The 22,710-nt window shown below is 39.5% G+C and overlaps 1 protein-coding gene across 2 annotated transcripts in view; it reads left to right on the top strand.

The window, feature by feature from the left end:
* CDC5L (cell division cycle 5 like) overlaps nucleotides 1–22,710 on the top strand; it is a 34,073-nt gene that overhangs the window by 1,875 nt on the left and 9,488 nt on the right. Inside the window, exons 2-14 of one of the 2 annotated variants that reach the window (XM_061460977.1) lie at nucleotides 768–871; nucleotides 1,930–2,091; nucleotides 2,878–3,005; nucleotides 4,819–4,918; nucleotides 5,174–5,392; nucleotides 6,564–6,708; nucleotides 6,833–7,021; nucleotides 8,640–8,788; nucleotides 10,972–11,131; nucleotides 12,500–12,664; nucleotides 14,222–14,302; nucleotides 14,657–14,902; nucleotides 17,491–17,688. In XM_061460977.1, coding sequence (XP_061316961.1) covers nucleotides 768–871; nucleotides 1,930–2,091; nucleotides 2,878–3,005; nucleotides 4,819–4,918; nucleotides 5,174–5,392; nucleotides 6,564–6,708; nucleotides 6,833–7,021; nucleotides 8,640–8,788; nucleotides 10,972–11,131; nucleotides 12,500–12,664; nucleotides 14,222–14,302; nucleotides 14,657–14,902; nucleotides 17,491–17,688 — 2,046 coding nt within the window. The remainder of the gene's footprint in view (nucleotides 1–767; nucleotides 872–1,929; nucleotides 2,092–2,877; nucleotides 3,006–4,818; nucleotides 4,919–5,173; nucleotides 5,393–6,563; nucleotides 6,709–6,832; nucleotides 7,022–8,639; nucleotides 8,789–10,971; nucleotides 11,132–12,499; nucleotides 12,665–14,221; nucleotides 14,303–14,656; nucleotides 14,903–17,490; nucleotides 17,689–22,710) is intronic. The other variant, XM_061460978.1, reaches the window with a different exon arrangement.

Here is a 22,710-nt window from a genome sequence, read left to right as displayed (position 1 = left end):
ATAATGAACCCATTTATCAGAGTGACAGGAGGGGAGAGACTGGTAGATGGATTGACAGACAACTGATAGGGCTTCTAGCTTTTGATCAAATCTCAATGTGCTCTTTGATGTGTATGAGCCATCTGGCTCCCAAGCTGAATCCATTAGATTTTTACTTTTTTTCCCCCCTAAGTTTATAGGCTTTGAGATCAGAACTTCTGAATGTTGCATTCTGAACATTCAGGTGATTTATTTTAAGATGTTTACATGTAAAAGAGGAATTTATTATCAAGTATTAATATCTTTTTTAACAGCATATTTCATTAGTAGGTAAATATTCTATTTGCATTAAAATATGCAAAAAGGTTATGATTTTATGGTATTGTTTGAAAAAAGACACCCAGAGGTAACTGTTAGTTCTGTATTTTTCTTTCCAAATGTTGTGTCATTGCCAGAGAAGCACTTCCCTACCTCTTTGCTGCTGTCCTTCAGGGAAGACATACAGAACCTTTAAAAACTGAGCATTAGAGAGCATTGAAAGGCGTTGTTTTGGAAGATCTGTTGGGTCTGTAAAGCTGGCCATAATCATCATCATGTGTCTTTTTCATGTAATCTTTATTAATTTAATTGGCCTGTGAAATACAAATCCTCATTCATCTTGAGAATAAAATGTGGATAAGAACTGGGTCAGCCTGTTGGATGACAGCCACGGTGATCTTCTCTGCTTGAGCTCAGACTTTCTGGTTTGCAATTTCTTGTGATCTGTAACTATTATTATGTTTTTTAAGGATGAAATTTTGAAAGCAGCTGTGATGAAATATGGCAAAAACCAGTGGTCTCGTATTGCATCTTTATTGCATAGAAAATCAGCAAAGCAGTGCAAAGCTAGATGGTAAGTGAGAAGTGCCATGACTGGGAATGAGAGATTTATAATTAGTGGGAATTGAGAAATTACCACAGATAAATTTATGTCCATGAAGCAACAATAGTTTTAAGTTTGTGTGATTTCTGCTCTTGTGGATATTTCAAATTCCTGTTGCTTGAAAGTAATTGAACAAAAGTTCTCTTTGCCAGTGCCTGCAGTGTTAGCAAATGCAGGATCACTTAAAATTGTGCACATGCTTTTTCCCCCCCTCTGTTTGGACATTTTTAATCAGAATCACCAAGGAAGTAAAACTGTAGGATATTAATTGCTCTTAAAGGTAATTTCCTAGTTTTTCAGAACAGTAGTTTGGCTTGAGGATAAATGTTTAGATATTGCACAATGGAATTTAACTTCATATTAAAAAAACAGAAGCGTAAAACTAATTCAGACTGTTTGAAAATTAGACTTAGTTTCTTGACTGTTGAACTGCACATAGAATCACAAAATGGTTTGGGTTGGAAGAGACCTTAAAGGTCATCTCGTTCCAACCCCCCTGCCATGGGGGGGGGGTTTGCTCCAAGTCCTATCCAACCTGGTCTTGAACACTGCCAAGGATGGGGGAGCAGCAGCTTCTGTGGACAACATGTGCCAGTGTTTCACATATTTATTACAGTACTTGTATATAAAGGTAACAGTACTGGCAGAGTTTGAGATCGGTAAGATGACCGTTAAAGGATCCAGACCAAACAAATCTACTACTTACGGAACCTTTAGTTGCTGCAGTTTTTACTTTTGTTTTTCTGGATTCTGTGACTCCTTACTTTGCTAGACTAGAGATGTCAGAAGAAAGAAGAGGCCATGTGTATAAAAACTGATGGACAGTACACTTTAAAGCTCGAATACATTTGTCATAAAAATACTCTGGAGTGACATCCTCTTGCACAGACAAAGCTTCTGTGAAGTTTGTATGACAAAATTTTGAGATTTCATTGTAGTTTTTTGGGTGGACACTGTTATGAATTAATTCAAGACAAATCAATGGATGGCTTGGATCTGTCATCCTGATTTTTTTCTGTTTTTAACAGGTATGAATGGCTAGACCCAAGCATCAAAAAGACAGAGTGGTCACGGGAAGAGGAGGAGAAACTCTTGCACCTGGCCAAGCTAATGCCAACCCAGTGGAGAACCATTGCCCCAATTATTGGGAGAACTGCTGCACAGTGTTTGGAGCACTATGAATTTCTGCTGTGAGTTACTGTTTTGCTAGAGGTGCATACCAAGAAAATCTGTTGAATTTGTTGTAGCAGTGTGTCGTTCCCTTCTACCATGATGCTGATGGTTTCAAGCTGACAGTCCTTTTGTAAGCAAGTCGTTAAGGACCATTTCTTTTCAGTGAGCATGCCTGGCTTGAAAGACGCAGCTTTTGGAACCCAGAGAACAGGCTTGAATAGAGAAAGGTGTGCTAGAGGAGTGTCAAGATTGATGTTTTTTATGGGCTTATATTTGAGGTTTATTTGGGTATTTTTTGACTGGTTGATTAGCACGTGCGGGTGTGTGACAGAAGAAAAAAAAAGACATAAACCATATGTTGTTGAAATGACTGAATGTGCATCTCTCATCTCTGTATGATACAGAGGGTTTCTTTAGGCTGTGAGAAGAGAAGGAAACTGCTCTTTTCCCTCATGATCTTGCTTAATTCTAGTGTGATTGGTTTAGTGTAATATGTAATGGGAAACTCAATTATTTTTTTTTGTCACACTGCTCGAGGAGAGTTCTTTCTATTAGCTTTATTAATATTGTGTTTTATACAGTATTTTATTATAATGTCATACTACATTGTCTTCTTTCTGATTAAAGATTATGTAACTGTACCATGTTCATGATTTTTTTCTGCAGTAGTTGTATAACAAGCTTAATGTCTGGTAAGTAGTACAAGGTGACCCTTTTTTGATCAGTCTTTGGGGGCCTAATGGTTATTATGAGCCTGGGGGAAACAAAGAGCTGGTTGTCACATTCATAAAATGCATTTTTAGGGACAAAGCTGCTCAGAGAGACAATGAGGAAGAAACTGCTGATGATCCTCGGAAACTTAAACCTGGAGAAATTGATCCAAATCCAGAAACTAAACCAGCCAGGCCAGATCCTATTGACATGGATGAGGGTAAGATAGGAGTTTGTTTGCCATTTCTGATAGAAATGTGATCTCTTTTTCATTTTATCTTTTTACACAGCCTCTGTACCCTGGGTTTCTCTTGTATTTTTTTCTTACAGGTCTTGTCTTATTTCTGTATCTGGCCAGTCAGCTGTACTTTTCCAGTTTCCTTCTCCTTGGTGTGTTTTCTGCTGTTGAAGTTTTCTTAACCATGACTGACTGTTCTTTGCTTTGACAAATGCTCTGCTCATTTGCCATTCTTGTTTCTGTATCTTCATCTTTTCCCATCAGCTCGTACCTTCCAGGTGAATCCATGCAGAAGGAGTACATGACTATTGTTTTCCTTGCACATAGCAGTGTTATAAACTAAAAGATGAATGTTGCTAAAATTCCATTAATGGACTAACAGTGGTTTTCAAGAGTCACAGGATCACATATGTAGCAATCTTGGATCTGAATATAAATAAAATTGACAAGGTCTCCAGCAACAGTCCTCTTAGCTGAAGATGTAATTGAAATATAATTTCATTGGTGTGGTCAGTTTGCCTCTTTATGTAGACATTTTATGGCTATCATATTTGAGAAATCATGGCAGTCAGGTGAAGTTCCTGATGACTGGAAAAAGGGAAATATAACCCCCATTTTCAAGAAGGGGAAAATGGATGAGCTGGGGAATTACAGACCAGTCAGTCTCACCTCTGTGCCTGGCAAAATCTTGGAGCAGATTCTCCAGGATGGCATGCTAAGGCAATGAAAATCAACAAGGTGCTTGGTGACAGCCAGCATGGCTTTGCTGAGGGGAAATCCTGCCTGACCAATTTGGTGGCCTTCTATGGTGGGGCTACAGAACTGATGAACAGGGGTAGAGCAGTTGATGTCATCTACCTGGACTTGTGTAAAGCGTTCGACACTGTCCCACATGACATCCTTGCCTCTAAATCGGAGCAACATCAATTTGATGGATGGACCACTTTGTGGATAAAGAACTGGCTGGCTGGCCGCACACAAAGAGTTGTGGTCAATGGCTCAATGTCCGGCTGGAGACCAGTAATGAGTGGTGTCCCTCAGGGATCAGTGTTGGGACCGGTCTTGTTTAATATCTTCATTGCTGACACGGACAGTGGGATTGAGTGCGCCCTCAGCAAGTTTGCTGATGACACCAAGCTGTGTGGTTCGTTTGATACCCTGGAGGGAAGGAATGCCATCCAGAGGGACTTCGACACACTTGTGAGGTGGGCTGATGCCAACCTCATGAAGTTTAACCATGCCAAGTGCAAGGTCCTACACCTGAGTTGGAGCAATCCCAGGCACAGCTACAGGTTGGGCAGAAAAGAGATTCAGAGCAGCTCTGTGGAGAAGGACTTGGGAGTGTTGGTTGATGAGAAAATGAACATGGGCCGGCAGTGTGTGCTTGCAGTCCAGAAAGCCAACCGTGTCCTGGGCTGCGTCAAAAGGAGCGTGACCAGCAGGTCGAAGGAGGTGATCCTGCCCCTCTACTCTGCTCTTGTGAGACCTCACCTGGAGTATTGTGTGCAGTTCTGGTGTCCTCAACATAAAAAGGACATGGAACTGTTGGAACAAGTCCAGAGAAGAGCCACAAAGTTCCAACACCCTTGCCATGGGCAGGGACACCTTACACTAAGCTGTGTCACTCAAGGCTTTGTCCAACCTGGCCTTGGAACACCGCCAGGGATGGAGCATTCACAACTTCCTTGGGCAGCCCAGTCATTTAGAGTGCCTGTAAAAGCACTGATTCAGTTTTTAAAAATTGCTTTCTGATCTTAATGTAATTTTTTCCTTGTATTTGTCTGTACTATTTTAGATGAACTTGAAATGCTGTCTGAAGCTAGAGCTCGTCTGGCTAATACACAGGGAAAGAAGGCCAAAAGGAAAGCAAGAGAGAAGCAGCTGGAGGAAGCTAGGTAAACTTAGTTTTATATATTGGGACTGCTTTTGCTGTCTCTGGAGCATTTACAATGCATAAAGTCAGTCACAGCCTTAAGCCATTGCAGAATCAGATATTTTTTGTTATTTGCCACAATAGCTTCATTCTTGTGGAAATATATGTAGCCCTATCTCAGCAGCAACCTGTTAAGTACCAGGTAGTACCAGATCTTAGGATACAGGATACGCCTATGGTATGCACTTTAAATCACATGGTGTTACTGTTTCTATAGACGGCTTGCTGCTCTCCAGAAAAGACGAGAACTTCGGGCTGCTGGAATTGAAATTCAGAAGAAAAGAAAAAAGAAGAGAGGTGTGGATTATAATGCAGAAATTCCATTTGAAAAGAAGCCTGCCCCTGGTTTTTACGACACATCAGAGGAAAACTACCAATCTCTGGATGCAGATTTCAGAAAGCTACGTCAGCAAGACCTGGATGGAGAATTAAGATCGTAAGTGTGTATTATACCAAGGAGAAAATAGTGTATTTGAAAAAAACCCCAAACTTCATATGTATATGTGTGTGTGTATCTGTGTGTGCATATATATGTGTACATATGCAGATATGTTAGGTCCTGAAAATGCCTGAAGTATAATATGGGCAGGAGTTGTATTTTCTGTAGGACAGAAAGGTTGCTTTTACCTTTTCAGTCTTTTTATCTTTCTAAAAGGCATAGTTGACCTTTTTTATCCATGAGAATAAAGTTCCTCATGCATGTTCTTGCTCTTTAAATGGAAATCTTAGGATTTTTTTCGAGGTTCATTTTCTGTAAGCAGTACCTTTGCAGTCCTTTCTTGAAGTAATAACATTAATAAGATTGCTTACAGGAGTATATGTTGCTTGGTTTAGTATCACTTCTGATGGAATCGTTCTTAAGTAGAATTTCCTGAAATGGTTAATTTCTCCCCCTCCACAAAAAACGCAGTTGAGAAGTAAGATGCCCATCTTCATCATGATCAGCACGTTACATGTTTAATTATACACTTGCATTTCCCACTACTTCTGCCAACTGCTTTTTACTGAGAGAGTAGGTCCAGTACTACGTATGATTTGGTTCATTAGCTTGTGATGAGATCGATTCTTTCTGTATGGCTCTTAGTTCAGAGGGGCTGGCAGGACCTTCAAACCGAAGCTTATGATTTCACAGACTGACTTCACTGCTGTTTGAAGAAAATACCATTTTTATTACATACTGAAGAGGAACTGGTTCCCATATCCCACAGAAGATGTTTGTGTTCCCTTAGCTGCTGCTGAAGAAAAGGGACTGTTCACATCCTCTGATTCTTGCTATCTGTATTCTTGGATTGACATTTTTTTCTTGTTCCAGTGATGCTGTTGATTGTAGCTGAAGCAACCACCTGTTGCCTAAGTCCAGAATTTAGAAGCATTACACTGCCTTGTAGGTTCTGCTGCAAGATCTGTAGACCATATTTAATCACTTAACTTCTGCTCCACAAGGTGGTTCACTCTTCCTGCAACATGTTTTATTTCAGCATATCCAACTTTTGATAGTTAACATACAGTATTTTAGATAACATACAGCATTTTTGCTCACTGCTTGTTTGGTTTACTTTGTAGCTGTTCTGAATGTTCTGAAATGATTCTGTTATCTGTAATGACAGTGAAAGGGAGGGAAGAGAGCGCAAAAAAGACAAACAACATATGAAACGGAAAAAAGAGTCAGACTTGCCTTCAGCTATTCTACAGACCAGTGGAGTGTCAGAATTTACCAAAAAAAGAAGTAAGCTGGTTCTTCCAGCTCCTCAGGTAAGCTGTTCATTGATCAATAAATGACATAAAAGACCAATGCCAGTCAGTGAGTTCTGTTTTATCAAGTGGATCTTGTGGTTGTATTTTATTTTACTATGTCTTGGGATTTTCTCTTTTAAAGATATCTGATACGGAACTTGAAGAAGTCGTGAAAGTAGGCCAGGCAAGTGAGATTGCACGCCAAACTGCTGAGGAATCAGGAATTACAAATTCAGCTTCCAGCACTCTTCTGTCTGAATATAGCGTGACCAACAACAACATAGCACTGAGGACTCCCAGAACTCCTGCAGCGCAAGACAGGATCCTGCAGGTAGAGTATAAATGTATAAAATCAGAATCATAGAATTACAGAATGGTTTGGGTTGGAAGAGACCTTAAAGACCATCACATTCAACCCCCCTGCCATGGGCTGGGCCACCTTCCACCAGACTGTGTTGCTTAAAGCCCCATCCAACCTGCCATGGATGGGGCAGCCTGTTCTGGTGCCTCACAGTAAAGAACTTCTTCCTAATGTCTAACTTAAGTTTACTCTATGGTCTTGTATTTTTAGTGAAGGTGTAAGTATCATAGAAACATTCATTAGGCTGTGTGTGGTACTCGGGTTTGAACAGACGTGATCTCCAGGGCACACTGAAAAGCGTAGAAGCAGATCCACTTCTATCTGTTAAATACTATGATTTTTTTTTTTTTTTTTTTTTTTTGTATTACATACTGTGGGCAACTTCTAGCATTAACCATTCTCCTGGTGTTTTTTGATAATTTCCTCTAGTACTGGGTTCCTCTCAGCATTGAAGATGTATATCATGTTGATGTCCTTAAAGCAGTCTTTTATGTTGTTCCTAATTATGTTCTGCTCTTCAGTTTTTAGTTCAGTTAACAAGAAGTAATTAACTGCAACAATACAGGGATAGTTTTCTAGCACTTTATTGGCTTAAAACCACTGAAGAGAAAGGTTGTCAAAAACCTGCAAGTTATATTTGTGTTATACTGATTGTATGAGTGTCTGGGTTCTTGCAAAACCTGGTAGTGTTGGGTAATGTTTTGCTGACTGTGGGGACATGGCTAAATAAAATCAGTGTTGCTAGTGTGCAAAATGAACAAAAGTCCACCCCAAAAAACCCACCCTGAAACAAAAATCCCCAACTTATGTTGATAATTAGCTGTATTCTAACAGTTTCATGATAGTAGAAAAGAGAAAGCTCCTGACTCTACAGATCATGACCTAAGTCTCTATGCAGTGCTTGCCGGAGGGGTCACATTCACCTTCAGGTGGAGTAATCTCACATCATGTATGTTGCAGTATTATGTGTATACACAGGTCAGCAGTTGCAGTGGAAGTCTTCTCTCAAGATAATGGCTATATGCAGTAGTTTCATTATGTCAGCTCATTTTCAGTGACCTAATTCTTCACTGTAGAAGAAAAAAGAAAAAATAGGGGGGTATTCCTAAAAAGCCCAACTGAATCATGGACAAAAACTCTGGATAGTGACCCTCTCTGTTGGAACATTCCCTTTGAAGTACAGCTTGGATAAACTTCATTGATGTTGCATTTCAGAGTGCAGCTGTGCTGCTCCCTGAAAATTGAGATCCTTAGGATGACTTGAGTATTCACTCAGTAATAAATTTTGCAAATTTATGGAGTCTGGCAAACTGAAGAAAGCTGAAACATTAAGTAACCCACTCATTTTTGCAACTCCAGTTGATAACATATTCTGCTGAAAATAAAGTTTTAAAATCCCTTTCAGTGGAACAGTCAGGTTTGTAAATACCTGTGTATGGGTGTTAAGAAGTGTTAAATGTTTCCCACAAACTCACTGGTATTTAAATAATTCTTCAGCTGTTGTTACTGCTAGTGAATCTGTTGTACAGAGTAGAGTGTGGCAATGAAAAGTCTTAGTGATGTACTGCATGTATTGTCTGTTTTACAGGAAGCCCAGAATCTGATGGCTCTCACAAATGTGGATACCCCCCTGAAAGGAGGACTTAACACTCCCTTGCATGAAAGTGACTTTTCAGGGGTAACACCACAGAAACAGGTTATCCAGACTCCAAATACTGTGCTTTCCACACCGTTCAGGTAAAGCAGACTCCTTTTCTAATGGGCGCTGGGATGGGCACGTATCTGTTGGAGATGGGTGAGCAGAGTGGATTTCAATGTGTGAAATAATAGGTCATGATCAGTGCTTTGAAACAAGTTTTAACACACTTTTTTATTTCAGGCCCTTGTTGTACACTTTTCTCCTTCTCCGTGTCTTTTGCTAGCTCTGCCACATCATTGGCTGTATTTGTACAGTGTATAGCTCACTGGAGTTTTTTGTCCAAAAATGAGGCCTTCTCTGCTTTGTAGCAATATAAATTATACTGGAGTAATACAGGGGTATAAATAGTAAGATAGAGTGTCAGTCTGTGGATCTTAACCTTTCCAAAGTATTACCTCTGAGTCAAAAGTGTAGGAGGTCCCTTAGCCAAACCCACACTGAATTTTTTTAAAGCTGGAGTAAATATTTTATAAGCTGTATATATGCAAAATAAAATATTTCTTATATTGCCAACCTAAATAGCATGGAATTGGTGGTTAAACTATTGCAGTGGGTCCTGAATAAGTATATATCCAACAAATGCCAAATATGGTTCAACTACTACCAAATACTACACTTGGTACATTTTGTCTGTCAATTTTTTTCCACTTAAGTTTTAATTTTACTTGTATCATGCTAGTAGGAAAAGTGGAGAAAGGAATAAAAAAGCCTTTATGGCAGCTTTTCAAAAGAAGCTTTATTTTGGTGTTTTAAAGCTGTGTGCAAAAGCCCTGCTCTTTTTAATCGGATCTACATAAATACCTTTCTGGAGATCTAGTAACATTAGTTCAGTGCAGAATGAATGTAGAGTTTGGCCTGGAGTGGTCTGGCTGCTATTTGGGTGATTTTATATTAAAAAATGTAAAAACAAGGGACACCTTCCACTAGACGAGGTTGCTCCAAGCCCCATCCAGCCTGGCCTTAAACACTTCCAGGGATGGGGCGCCCACAGCTTCTCAGGGCAACTTGGGCCACTGTCACACCGCCTTGCAGTAAATCTCAGTATATTCTACGAAACATTAATTTTGCTGGGTTGTTGTGGGTGTCATCCTGCAAATGCTATTGCTTCTATTTGTTATCCTAAATGAGAGTTCATTAAAACATCTGTGAGCAATGTCAAGCAAGAGGATGGTATCACTTGCCTCTCAAACACATACCCAGTAAATAAGGAGCTGTTGTATCATTTAGAAGAGGACCAGTAGTGTGTGTCAGTCCAGTTGTGTTTGTCCACCATTATGGTATCTTCCTTGCACTACAGAATTATAATATCTAGTGGTGAAAATTATGTATTAAATCGTCTGGTCCAGCTGTCTCTGCCAGCATGATTCTCTACAGTACACGTACTTATCATTACTGTCTGAAAATAATCACGTAAGCACAGGTGAGTACCACAGTGTAGGCTTTTTTCTAAAAGTTTTGCCCATCCTGAACTTACTTTGTTTGAGACAGTTAACGGTATCTTATCAGTTCATTGTTACTGCCATCATCGCCACTATGTGAAACCTCATTATAAACTGGCAACAGAAAACTTTTTACTATATCCAAGACCATATCTGCAAGATTTTCATATAGTAGGTTACTGGGATAGAGAACAAAATTTCTTCCCAGTCTAGAAGAAAAGCAGCTGAGCCGCACAGAATCTAAGGCTTAATCTAACTTGCCTAACCTTAGATTCCTAAAAGTAATTATTGTAATGTAATTACTCCTGAATAATCAGTGAAAGCAGAAAGGCATCTTCAGAGTGATTAATGGAATTCTAAGTTGGGACAGCTGCTAGGCCAGATGAATTCAGAGTGAACGACTTGCCACAGGTGGTAAGGAAATCAGAGCTTGCAATCAAATCCTGGTTACTGTATCCCAAAATAGTGCCTGGTGACTGGGTAATTTCTTCTTTCAAACGTAGCAGTGGGAGGTTGTGTTGATGTAGTTCCTGAAATGTCTCTTCACCTAATGATGTGTCTAGATTTCAGACTGACAGGTCCTTTGGTCACACCTTGACAGGTTTAAACAATTTATTTTTTTGGATTCTTCTAATTGCATGTTATAGTTTTACCTCCTCCCAAGAAAAAAAATCTAGATTGAATTTGTTAATGGTATTTACGTAACTTTATCCAGCATTCAGACTTTGGTAAGTAGAGCTCTTAAGGGAAAAAATAATTATCTGTCTCTGCATTTCCTCTAGGACACCTCATGGACAAGAAGGCTTAACTCCTCGTGGAGGACTAACTCCTAAACCTGTGCTTGGTACAACTCCTGGTAGAACTCCACTACGTGATAAATTGAACATCAACCCAGAAGAGGGAATGGCAGATTACAGTGACCCATCTTATGCAAAACAAATGGTAAGAAACACTTAAGAAGGGAAAAAGCAAGTGTTATTTCTACCACTTGTCTGCAGGTCTGTACTCATCACCTGATAAAATCAAATCTTTATTTGAAAGAACAGAAATCTTGCCACTTAGAATGGATTTCAGTGTGCTCAGTGAAAGCACGCTCAAGCTGTTTGTCAAGGAAGACATGCTTAAGTTTCAGTCCTACTTGTATCTTTGAAGCTGAGCAGGAAATATATCAAGCAAAGATTCATTTTTCTTGCTGTTCCACACAGCCCTCAAATCCCTCATCATCTTGGCTTCCCAGTTTACCTACAGGACCTTTTCATCAGTCTGTCGTGTTGACAGCATTGAGCTAAAGGAGTTTAATTTTTGCCATTAGGAGCACTTGGTTTTGAGATGTCCAGTAATCCGAGTCCCATCCAGATTCTTTCATCGCCTTTTCAACAGATGTTTCTATTCTTGGAGAGTGAGCCAGATGTACCCTGCCAATTAGCCATGGTATAAAACGGCATATACCTAATAGGTAGCACCTTGGGAACTCCTTTTATGTGGCTGATTCTGCAGCCTTAACTGTGGCTTGGATATCTCCCACCAGAGCTATTGACATTTTTCTTTTTGGGCTAGCTAAGGATATCCACTTCAAGTGTTTGGCACGTTCTGCTCACGAAAACAGCTCTTCAAGTTCAGAATTTCAGGTTTCCTCCTAGCTTGCAGGGCAAGGATTATTTGTTGTCTGTTTACTTACTTTGGTTCTGTCTTAGCCTTTTTATAGTAAAAAGGCTTTTTGCTGCTAGAAGGAAAACTGGGGCTTCAGTTTCCTGATGGACTCCACTGGTTCCCAGATCTGGTATTGTGACAGAGTACGAAAATGAGGCAAACATTCCTCAGATTTGTGAGCAACTTCAAGGAAGAAAGTTCCCATTAGGCTTGCAGATAACCTCTGTGTCCATCATCACATTTCCACATATTTTCAGTTTCTTGGAAAGTGTTTATGTGAGTTTCTGCTGTTGTACTGAAGCTACTGTGAGGCAAAGGTGCTGTGCTGTTGTTTTACTTGAGTGTATTTCAGCCTGTTTGAAGATTTCATTAGCTGTCTGTAAGAAATCTGCCTGATGTTTTTTTTAGTATCAAAGAGTTTCTGTGATGAAAAGTGCATGAACTCTGGTATGGTGGTCTGTAGCTAGGCTGGATTAGTAACATGCCTCTTGTCAGACTTCAAAAGATCTTGTTTCTGTTGACTTTGTAGCAATCAAAGATAGCTGGATTATATCAGCTGTGTATTGTTCATGTCTATTAATGCAGATGAATGGAACGTTATTGAATTGCACCTTAATTCATGAATCCAGAAGCATTATATCTTACTGTTTATTTCAACAGGAGAGAGAGTCTCGTGAACACCTGCGGCTTGGACTCATGGCCCTTCCTGCTCCAAAGAATGACTTTGAGATTGTTTTACCTGAAAATGCAGAAAAAGAACTTGAGGAACATGAAATAGATGAAACCTTTGTAGAAGACACTGCTGATATAGATGCCCGCAAGCAGGTGGGTGTATATGAGGCAGATAGTGCCTTTGGTTTATAATAAAATATTTCTTGTATGGTTCCCATAGTTTCATACCTGTTCAGTGGAAGTGGTACAGCTTCTACAAAGTAAAATGTACGTGTTTTCTCTGCTGACTTCAGTGTACACACACACATAGGCTAAATCAGTTTTCTCTCAGAATTGTTTTCTTAATTTGTTAATGTTATGTATCACATTTCGTTTGTCATTTTCTACGATGAATTCGTGAGTGTTTATGCCCCAAGTCCTGAATTTCTCCCCGAAAAGGTAAAAATATAATTAAAAGCATTTCTCTGCAGAGGCACACACTTCACTGTAAGAGCATGAGAATTGTACTGTTGTGCCTTTTTTCTTTTTCAGTTTCATATTCTCTCAAGTTAAAAGTTACTGGTTATGAAATGTAAGATAGGTAACATACAAATTCAGCAGGCTGGTAGCACACATCTTCCAGGCAGTGAATTGGTTCCTTTTGTATGACTTGCACCAAAGGATTACCAGGCAGCTGAGCCGTGAATGGGTCCCTTTTGGTTTATTTTCAGAATCAAGGAAGGCTTGATAAAGTGATGCCTTAAATTCTGCAGGTTAAATAACTGCACTGGCATGTAATTAGAGACACCTTAAATTTTTATGTTTATAAGAACAGTATCTTTTCCATTTATTGCTTATCCTGATTTTTATGATACAAATCTAATTTTGTTATATATCTTCAAATAAATGGCAATTTTTAGTTCAGAGGGGTTTTTGCCGATCAATGCACTTGACAAGTTAACAAAATATTTAAAAAAAAAAAATCCTATGCCTTGATATCTGCTAAGCATTTCCCAGAGTTGAGTTTCTAGCTTGTCCCAATTGGGGAAGATCACATTACGTGCATATATATGCATGTCTTATGCATACATCCCTTAATAAAAAGTTTGAATAAATATGGATAATTTACGCACGTAGAATAGAGAAAAGAATTTGAGTTGTAATATCATGCAAGAGAATGAAGGTTTGACATGTCTAGAATTAGAACATGGAGGATCTTGGTTATTTTTCCTGAAGTTTTAGGTGGCACTGCCTTTTCATGTTAATTATTGACTGAAAATTGAACATAAGGAGAAATCTTACGTTTTTACACTTTCACGTGTATTGCATTAATGAATAGTTACTCCAAGTCATCGAAGAGAACAAACGCAATCCTGGCTGCAAATTTAAGTGTCTGTCTTTTCCTGGTGGATTTTGTGTCTGGAGAGTTCAAGCAGCTGTCAGACCTGATGGTAGAGAAATCTGTGAAGAATGAAGTCTGCTGGGCTTGAGGATGAAGGAGAATGTGATGGCCGGAAATTACATTTTAGGATATCTCTCAGTCTGCTACGCTCTTCCTGTTTAGAGGCACTAAATTATGATGTCATCACATTATTTAGCTCTGGCTTTTTAACATGAAGTCTTTAAGGAATCTTTGCTGTGGTAATTAATTAGTTTTTATATCACGTATATTTCTAGGAAGCATCTGATTGTACTCCAGTAGCTGGATTAACATTTAGCTTGTTTGTCTAGGCTCTCCGAGAGGCAGAACGTGTGAAAGAACTGAAAAGAATGCACAAAGCTGTTCAGAAGAATCTACCGCGACCTTCTGAAGTAAGTGGAAACAAAATATACTTTTAAGGAGAAAAAAAATACAGAGGTTTTAACTATTATAGGAGGAAATACAGTCTAAGTAGATCATGAGAAAATGAAATCTCTATTTGATTATGCTGATTTCAGCATTATGGGAAACTTTTGCAGCAGAATTGTCTGAGGTATTTCATATTCACAAATGAAACCACAGTTGGGTGTTTGGGTTGCTGTATGTGTGTCACACTGCAAGGGATTTTGGCACCTCTTCTGCATGGATTAGCTCATATATAAAACTCGTATTCAGGTGGAGGTGTATGAATTTAATGTGATCTTTGGTGTATATGATATTTGTGAACTTTTTTAATTCCTGGGCAGGTTAATGAAACAATACTGAGACCCTTAAATGTGGAACCACCTCTAACAGACTTGCAGAAAAGTGAAGAGCTAATAAAGAAAGAGATGATTACTATGCTTCATTTTGATCTTTTACACCACCCATTTGGAGAACAGCCTAGTGGTAAGAAGGGAAAAGGCCCGGGATTTGGAAGCAACAATGCAGAACATATGGCTTACTTGGAACAAAATCCTTATGAGAAGTTCTCCAAAGAGGACCTCAAGAAGGTGAGAACTGTATGGCCTAATTACCAGTGACGTAATCTCTCCTTATGCCATGGTCATGTAATCTTGCAAATAAAGGTGAGCCTGCACAGAATTTAAATTGGAGATCTCCAGAGTATTGTATGAAGAGCTGTAAGGATAATTTAAGTGCACATTTTCTTTTCTGTGATCTTCTGTTAGTCTAGGCACTTAACAGAGTGATGAGGATGCTGTATTTGTCCAGAGACATTGTCTTTTTGATACAAATTTGGATGTGTTGTGTGATTGCTTGTCATTTTAAGTAAGGGTAGGAGCTGTAATGGCCCAATAGTTATCCAATTTACTTTACTATTCCTGGAAATTACTAAAACCATTATTAATGATTACTAAATCATTGAGACTTTAATTAAGTGTGATGCCCACCTTCTGCTGCCTGTGTAGTTTGTTAATCCAGAATTCCTAAGTGTTTTTTTGTCAGTGCAAACTAAATATGGCAGTGATGGCCAGTTTATAACTTGAAGCAGCAAAACCAGTTGTTTAATTGTGCTTGTCAAGCTTGATCCAACAGATCTTTGCTAGTGCAGAGCCTGCTGGGCTACGGCAACTGATCTTGGAACATACCTCGTTAAAAAGCGGGTGAATAGGCGGAATAGGTTTTTGCTGTATGAGATGAGTAGGCTGTCTGGGCACTCAGTCTGTTTAGCATTGTAATGCTGAGTTAAATAGTAGTCCTGCACCAAGGGTTCTGGTTTGGGTTGTTCATTTATATTTAAGCAGCTACAGATGTTGCCTTTTGTTGCCAAGTGACAGATGGACAGTTCAGACGCACAGTGCTGTGCTTAGTTCTTTCAAAGAGTTTCACCTGTGAAGTTGTGCCAGTAACCTTTGACCATATGCTTACAAGAATGAAAATGAAAAGGACAAAATCATATGCCACCAAGTCATCTATTTCATGCAGACTCCTGCTATCCAAGACTTGGATTCTGACAATAGCTGTGGTACCTTTACACCTAAATCCCGTAGTACTGTAAAGTTATACAAGCAGATTTTAAGTCTGACCATATCAGACCAAGGAATCAAGAGCCTAAAATGAGAAACACTGAACAGTATGTACTTTCAGTTTGCTGTTAAATGGAAAATTATACTTGAAGATTTCTGAGCAGGAGAAGTTAAAGATTGGAAAATACGGTTAGATCATGAATTTCACTGTCCTGCCAGTGTCAGATTGTTCCCTTAGTAGCATTCTCTGAGTGTTTGCTTGTTTTGAAGTGCAATGAGAGTTTGGTTTTCTGTCACTTCCCTTGAAGACTATTACACAGTCCAGTAGTTTTTGTATGGAAACTTTCTTCAGAATCTCTGCCTGATGGGCAGAAGTTTTTTGCATCCTTGCTCCTGCTTGCTCTCTGACTTTCAGCATAGTTCCTCTTTGTCTAAAATCAAATTCAAACCAGAAAGTTTTCCTGTCTTCGAGCTCTCATCTGAGGCTTGCTTATTTTGCTTTACTTCTTCATTTGTTTTTAGAACATCTTCCCACTAAAATCCTTTAATAAAGTGTTCCTTTCTTTTCTGATATGTAGTGCTTGTTTCGAAAGGATTAGCAGTGTTGCTGAGCATGGTGTACTGAGCTGTTAGAGCTATAGAACAGTTGTGGTGCCACAATTAAATAGCCTTAAGTAGTTCTCGCAGTGTACAAATAGAAGCTGATTGAAAGTGAACCTTTCCAAGGTTCAGCTCTGTCAAGTGTGGTTAGAGAGCTCCTGTTTTATTTGTCTCCACCATCAGGGACAACTGATTTATTTTCCTTTCTTCCGTATCTCTGGAATCATCCTATCTGGTGATACCTGAATTGCTTGATCCGAAAATTTGTGATGCACATGTAAATGCTGTTGAAAGAGAGGACTTGCATTTATAATCAATGAAGTCCAGACTGGTGAAGATAGTTTAGGTTTTTAGTTACAAATAAAATGCAAAGGACCTGGGTGTCTCTGTAGTTTCATGGGCCGGGCTCTTTCTCAGAAATCTTGAAGGTTATGAGAACAACGTGAATCTTTTTATTTGACTGTAAGTTAATTTTGTAAACTAAACTGGAAACTGCAGAATGCTCATCTCACTAGTAGTTCTTCAGACACATAATCTGTGTTAAAGTCAGATATTTCTTGCAGTGGAGCTTATGCAGCTCCATTATTTTTGAAGTTGATTTTCCAGGTTCTGTGGAAAAGGGCAAGGAAAAGGAAATGAGAAGTAATTTTTTGTTTCGTAGAACAGCTGCTTCTGTCTGTACAGTTCTCCCTCCCCTAAAGATCTTTGCTTTTATCTCTTGTCTTCTGCCACAGGATGAAGGATCTAGCTGTGACACAGGGTTCATTAGCTACAGCAGTGTGATGTCAAGTTTGGCCAAATTATATAAAATGAGAGATAGTTGTGCTGTGAATAGCCTTCTAGCCTGGGTTTCATTTATAATCCACAGCATCTGTGTTAGATTTCATAGTTAGCTTAACCTGATGGTGAGCTTTTAGTATGAAAAAAGAAACTATCCCCATGAATTGCTCACTGAAGAGGAATTTTCCTGTATCTTGTATTGTAACTGGTTTATTTCTCGTAATTTCCAACAGGCACAGGATCTACTGGCACAAGAGATGGAAGTGGTAAAGCAAGGAATGGGGCACGGAGAGCTCTCAAGTGAAGCTTATAACCAGGTGTGGGAAGAATGTTACAGTCAAGTGTTATACCTGCCTGGACAGAGCCGCTACACAAGAGCTAACTTGGCCAGCAAAAAAGACAGGATAGAGTCTCTTGAAAAGAGGCTTGAGGTCAGTGTCACTTTTTTTTGCTTTTTGCACACCCCCCCCTTTTTTTTTTCTAAGTTTCTCCCCATGTGTTTTCTTTTTTTCTACATAAGAGTTACAGATTACTCTATAAATCATTCGGATCCTTTGTTGAGGAGTTTTCTGAGGGAGTTCATAGATGCCCTTGAGGTGTTCAAATCGCATTTTCTCACCCTCCTCCTTTTCTTAAAATATCCCCAGAGTATTCCCACACAGTTTCTCTTTGCACTATTAGCTGTAACACAGTTCGTCTCACCCACTTGATTCTCAACTGGAGAGCAGGTCAGGTTCTGCTCTCTCATAATTCCATGTGGATTTTTTGCTGTTTTCTTAATCTCCGCTATTAGCGGAACAAACACCTGATCTGTCTAGTTTCATGCCTTGTCCCTCTTAGTGACCAGTCTGAGATACTTCAGAGAAAGATGCTTAAACCCAACATCTCTGTCGCCAGACCACTTTTAACTTCTCTTTCAGACTTCAGATTTGGTTTCTGATTGACTCTTCTGTATAGGTCCAGATAGTTCTGAATTCTCACCAGACTGGCATCCTCTGCCGATTCCAGTGATTCCCTCCAACAACAGTTGTACAGTGGATGTTTGTCATCCAATTTCAGTTAATCAGGAAATAATAACAGGCTTCCTTTTGAATGCATCTTAAACTCAAATTTTGAGTTTGCTGTTGTATGTTTTTGTAACTAATTTATTCTGCAAGTACTAAATGCCAGACTTCAGGTAGCAACATCTTGCCAGTGTGTCGCCTTACAGTCTGAGTCCTCTGTGCAGGGCACTGGTACTAAGGGACCAAGAACTGACCATCCTCCTCTGTTGAGTTACGGAGTAGTGTTCTCCAGTGTCAACATACTTGCATCAGTTTATTCAAAATGCAACTGTCACAGATCTTAACAAGCTGTTAAGATTTGGTGCCCTGGGATTGAGGGAGTTGGATGTGGAGAGGAAATAATTTGAAGTATGGGGCACTTAAGTGGAAGGTGAAAGTTCAAACACTTTGATGCTGAATTCCTTTGCCCTGTGTGCCCTCTCTAGAGTTCCACCCAAACACTTCACCCAAAGCACACAAATATAGTGCTTTCATGATAAGAAGTAAGGTGGTTTTGAATGGTTTCTTACCACAGAATGCGTTTGTTCAGACTTGCAGGAATTCATATTAACTACTTTCCAAAATACCTTTTTAGCCCCAAAGCTCCCCTAAATTATGCAGCATCAGATTATTATATATATAAAATACAAACATATTATCATTTCCATGGTGAAAGGAAACTTAAAAGTTACTCTGTATTTGACATCAACATAGCTACTGTTGCTAGAAGGAAAACTCTGCTCAAACAGCTACTACCACAGAAATAATATGAGAGGCCAGAAACACTGAATTTTCACTTGATTCATACACGTGAAATAAAGCGTGAATGTGTGTTTTGTAAAGTTTATCTGTCAAGAATGTCGTCCTGGTACAAACTCCACCATTGTTAGTCACCCCCTCGGTCCAGGAGGCGCTCACCGACAGGTAGCTCAGTAGCCGGAGGGTGTTGATCCCGGTGCGCTTGTGTTGCTTCTGTTCACCAGCAGAGAGCACCATTGCCCTGCCCAACGCTGCCCCCTGCTTGAACGCTCTGCTCTGCTCAACTTTTCGTCTCACCAAAACAGTGTCTGAGCGCAGCAGCAGCCAGCCTGCACGGCAGCAGGGGCTGTGCTGGCGTCAGGCCAGCGATCGGAGGGCTGTACCTCATTTGTGTACAAATGCTTTTTGAAATTTAAATACCTCACGCCCAAAACTGCTTTAGAAGTGCATTATTAAAGTTGCAAAGTCAAATAGTCAAAGTCAGGAGATGCACAAACAGCCTTAATTTGCCTATGCACATGCATTATGAGACAGGCTTTAATTTCATTATTACAGCCTAGTTTTTCCACAGAGTCATTTACTGCACAGGGTGGATGGTATTTGCTTAGTGAGTAGCTATTGAATATTTTGTTTTCTCTTTATTGTTCAGTGTGTGGCCCTGTGCTTTTACGCTGCACACTATTTCTTGCAGTGGTTACTTCTGTGTGGGCTTTCTTGTGCTATTGGTTTTGGTTCATGTCCTCCCAATATTTGAATGAGTAGTTGGTAGTAGTGTGTTTATTAAGGATATTGAAGAGAAGAAAGTTCAAGTCATCCATTCATCTGACTCCTGTTGTATTTGTTCGTGCTGTAAGTGCTCGCTCTGCTCTGTAGTCAGAAGGCAGTTACTCAGGAAGCAAAATACAAATCCAAGGTCTTGCTGAGAAAAAAATATTGTTTCATTTGCCACCAGTGTTGCGTGGTACTCCGTGGGAAACAGCTAAAAAAATCCAGCTAGCTGTGCCTATGTTCAGTTGCTGCAGTCAGGAGACTACATGTGTCACTAATGCAGCTACATCTCCTCAGGTTAGCTGAGAGCTTGGCGTGCCTCTAGACCAGGCTAATTATGTGTTGCACGTACTGTAAAGTGAGAGAAGAAGCTTGTGTATGTGTTCAAAATACCACATACCTTAATTCAGTCAGGCACCTAGGGCCAGCAGAGCTGGCTGTGCCCTGCAGCTGCAGGTGCACTGCCTTTCACAACTCACTGTTGAGTGCAGGTGGACTCTGCGAAGCTAAATTTGAGCTGAAAATCTCTCCCAAGTGTGCGCAAAATGGAGTTTAGTGCAGCTCTGTTGCTTGACCTATTTAGAAGGCCCTTCCTAAAAGCAAGATACACGGTTTTGTAAGTATAGGTCACCAGCTGGATCATTTTTAAAATAAAAAGCATAGCAGTTTAATGAACAAATGAATATACAATGAGACAAGCACAGCAATTATTTTTTTTCCTAACCCATTCTCAGCAATGGTAAAACCCACCTTTGTTTTAATGCTTTTCCAAAGAAAATTGAAAGCACTATCAGTTGAAATAGATATTTTAATGGGAAGTATCAAGCAACCCTAATGAAAACCAGGAATATTAGCTCAGCTTTCAATACCCCAAGATACTTGCTTGTACTCTTTAACTTCCTTTGAGAGAAGAGTAGAAACTATAAAACAGAGTTTGCCAGCAACAGGAACTGATGTTGGTCAGCTTTTGGGGCTGCTTTTTCCCTTTCATATTGTACTAAGATCATTAGGAAAAAAAAATGACAGTTTAGTGACATTTGCTGGAGACAGCTGCACATTGGGTAGTCACTGTCTAATACTTCCATATGGGACTGCTTGCACCCTGCAGATCCTGTGCTAAAAAGCCAGCTATTTCTACTGCTGTCTTCATTGCTCAGAGATTTCTGTGTGGATTGATGGCGTGGACAAACAGTCATTTTTTCTCTAATTGGCCTGTTTTCACTGCCTGAGTGATTTAGTGATGGCAGCCTTGTATATGTTGACATGACATTTATCTTTTCTGAGATTGATGGTGATATCACAAACAGATTTGTGCTGTTTCTGATGAACTTGAGGAGGCAAAGTGGAACAGTTGTGGAGAGCTTCTGTTTGGCTAGATATCCTATCCAGGATTCAGCGGCAGTAACGTACAACTCGGCAATAGTTTTAATACTGGAATGTACTCCTCTGTATTAGTAATAGTTTTCACTACTCCTTTATTTGGAGAGTTTTGGACTCTGAATATGTTACTTAACGTGGCTTAAGAGTGTTACCAAATTAGTACGTGAACTTTTTTGCATTACAAATGGGGAGTTTCAGGTCCATCCAAGTGAATCCCTGTGACCTCACTATGTGTCAGTGGTGCAGCGTAGATTTGTTTGAATCCTGGTGGAATTTTCTGATCTGCCCAGTAGGTTCTAAAAGTCTAGTATATTTGTTCAAGGCTAGGCTACACTACAGAGCTAGTAATTTCAGAAATGGGAGTTTTCTGATGCTCAAAGTAATTTGCAATACCTGTACTCCCCTCTCTTCCAAGCAATATATTTATAAAGAAAAACATTCCTACCTAAGGTGTACATTAAACTAGGACCCTTATCAGATGAAATGAGGCAGTAGAGATATCTGTTTAACAAGGTAGTTACTTCCATTTCTAGTTCATAACGTAGAAACTTCCTTCCAGCATTACTTTTCCTTTAAAGAAGGTTCATAAACTTGGCTTGCAGCATAAAAATATTTTTATTAAAACTGTGATAGTTAACATCGTTATCTCAGTTGCTTCCTGAATTATAAACACTATTGAAAGTCTACAGGGGAAGAAGGTTTAGTTACGCTGTATACACAGAGCATAGTAAATGATCTTCTCTTTGCAGTATCCAAGATACACCAAGATGGTAATCTACCTGGCCGAAGTGTCCATTTTTGCTTTTACTTGTAGCCCAAGTCCTCTGAATTAATTTACAATGAAAACCAGTTGCTTAGCTAGAGTTTTAGGGATTACCTGGTATACTCTCGCTTACTAGTTTATTGGAGACTGTGTTTTAATTTCTTTTTAGTTTACATGCTTCTAAAGCTTCAGTTTCTTTTGAGTTTTTGGGTGTGCTGTTACTGAGAAAACACCAGGAGAAACTAAGAGAATGTATAAGATTAGGAATAGGGATGTTACCCTTTAAAACACAGTGAAATCTCTGAGCAGTCTGCTTTTATGGTCACATGTATTCGTTTGTTGCCTGTGTTGCCCTTGCAGAGTATGCTTTTATTTATAAGGTCTGTTGCAAACATAAGTTGGCACCAGAGGATCACCTATGAGGGATGTTAGTTGTCCTCACTGTCAAGTTGTTCAGAATCTGATAGAGCTGGCTGTTTATACAAGATCACTGTTGCAGTGCCTGATCTTTGCTTGATGTACAGTTGATCATCAAAGTAAGTGTATTTAGCAGTTCTGGAGGGTATATACTTCTCCTGGGTAACGCAGATATATGGCACATCCCTTAGGAATTTACCAGTGTGTGAAGACACTTTTACTATATACAAGAATGGTTATCATGTGGTTTGTTCTATAGCTAGGATGTTTTAACATTTGACTCATTTGAAATTGGCAAACGTGATGCCCATATACAAGAAGGG

The sequence above is a fragment of the Pezoporus flaviventris genome, unplaced genomic scaffold, assembly GCF_033815535.1.
Source record: "Pezoporus flaviventris isolate CSIRO_AGI_PZ_B2104156 unplaced genomic scaffold, CSIRO_AGI_Pfla_v1 ptg000031l, whole genome shotgun sequence".
In the NCBI taxonomy this organism is placed as follows: domain Eukaryota; kingdom Metazoa; phylum Chordata; class Aves; order Psittaciformes; family Psittacidae; genus Pezoporus; species Pezoporus flaviventris.
The sequence above is the reverse complement of the archived record's forward strand: the minus strand, read 5'-3'. Positions and strand labels throughout refer to the sequence as shown.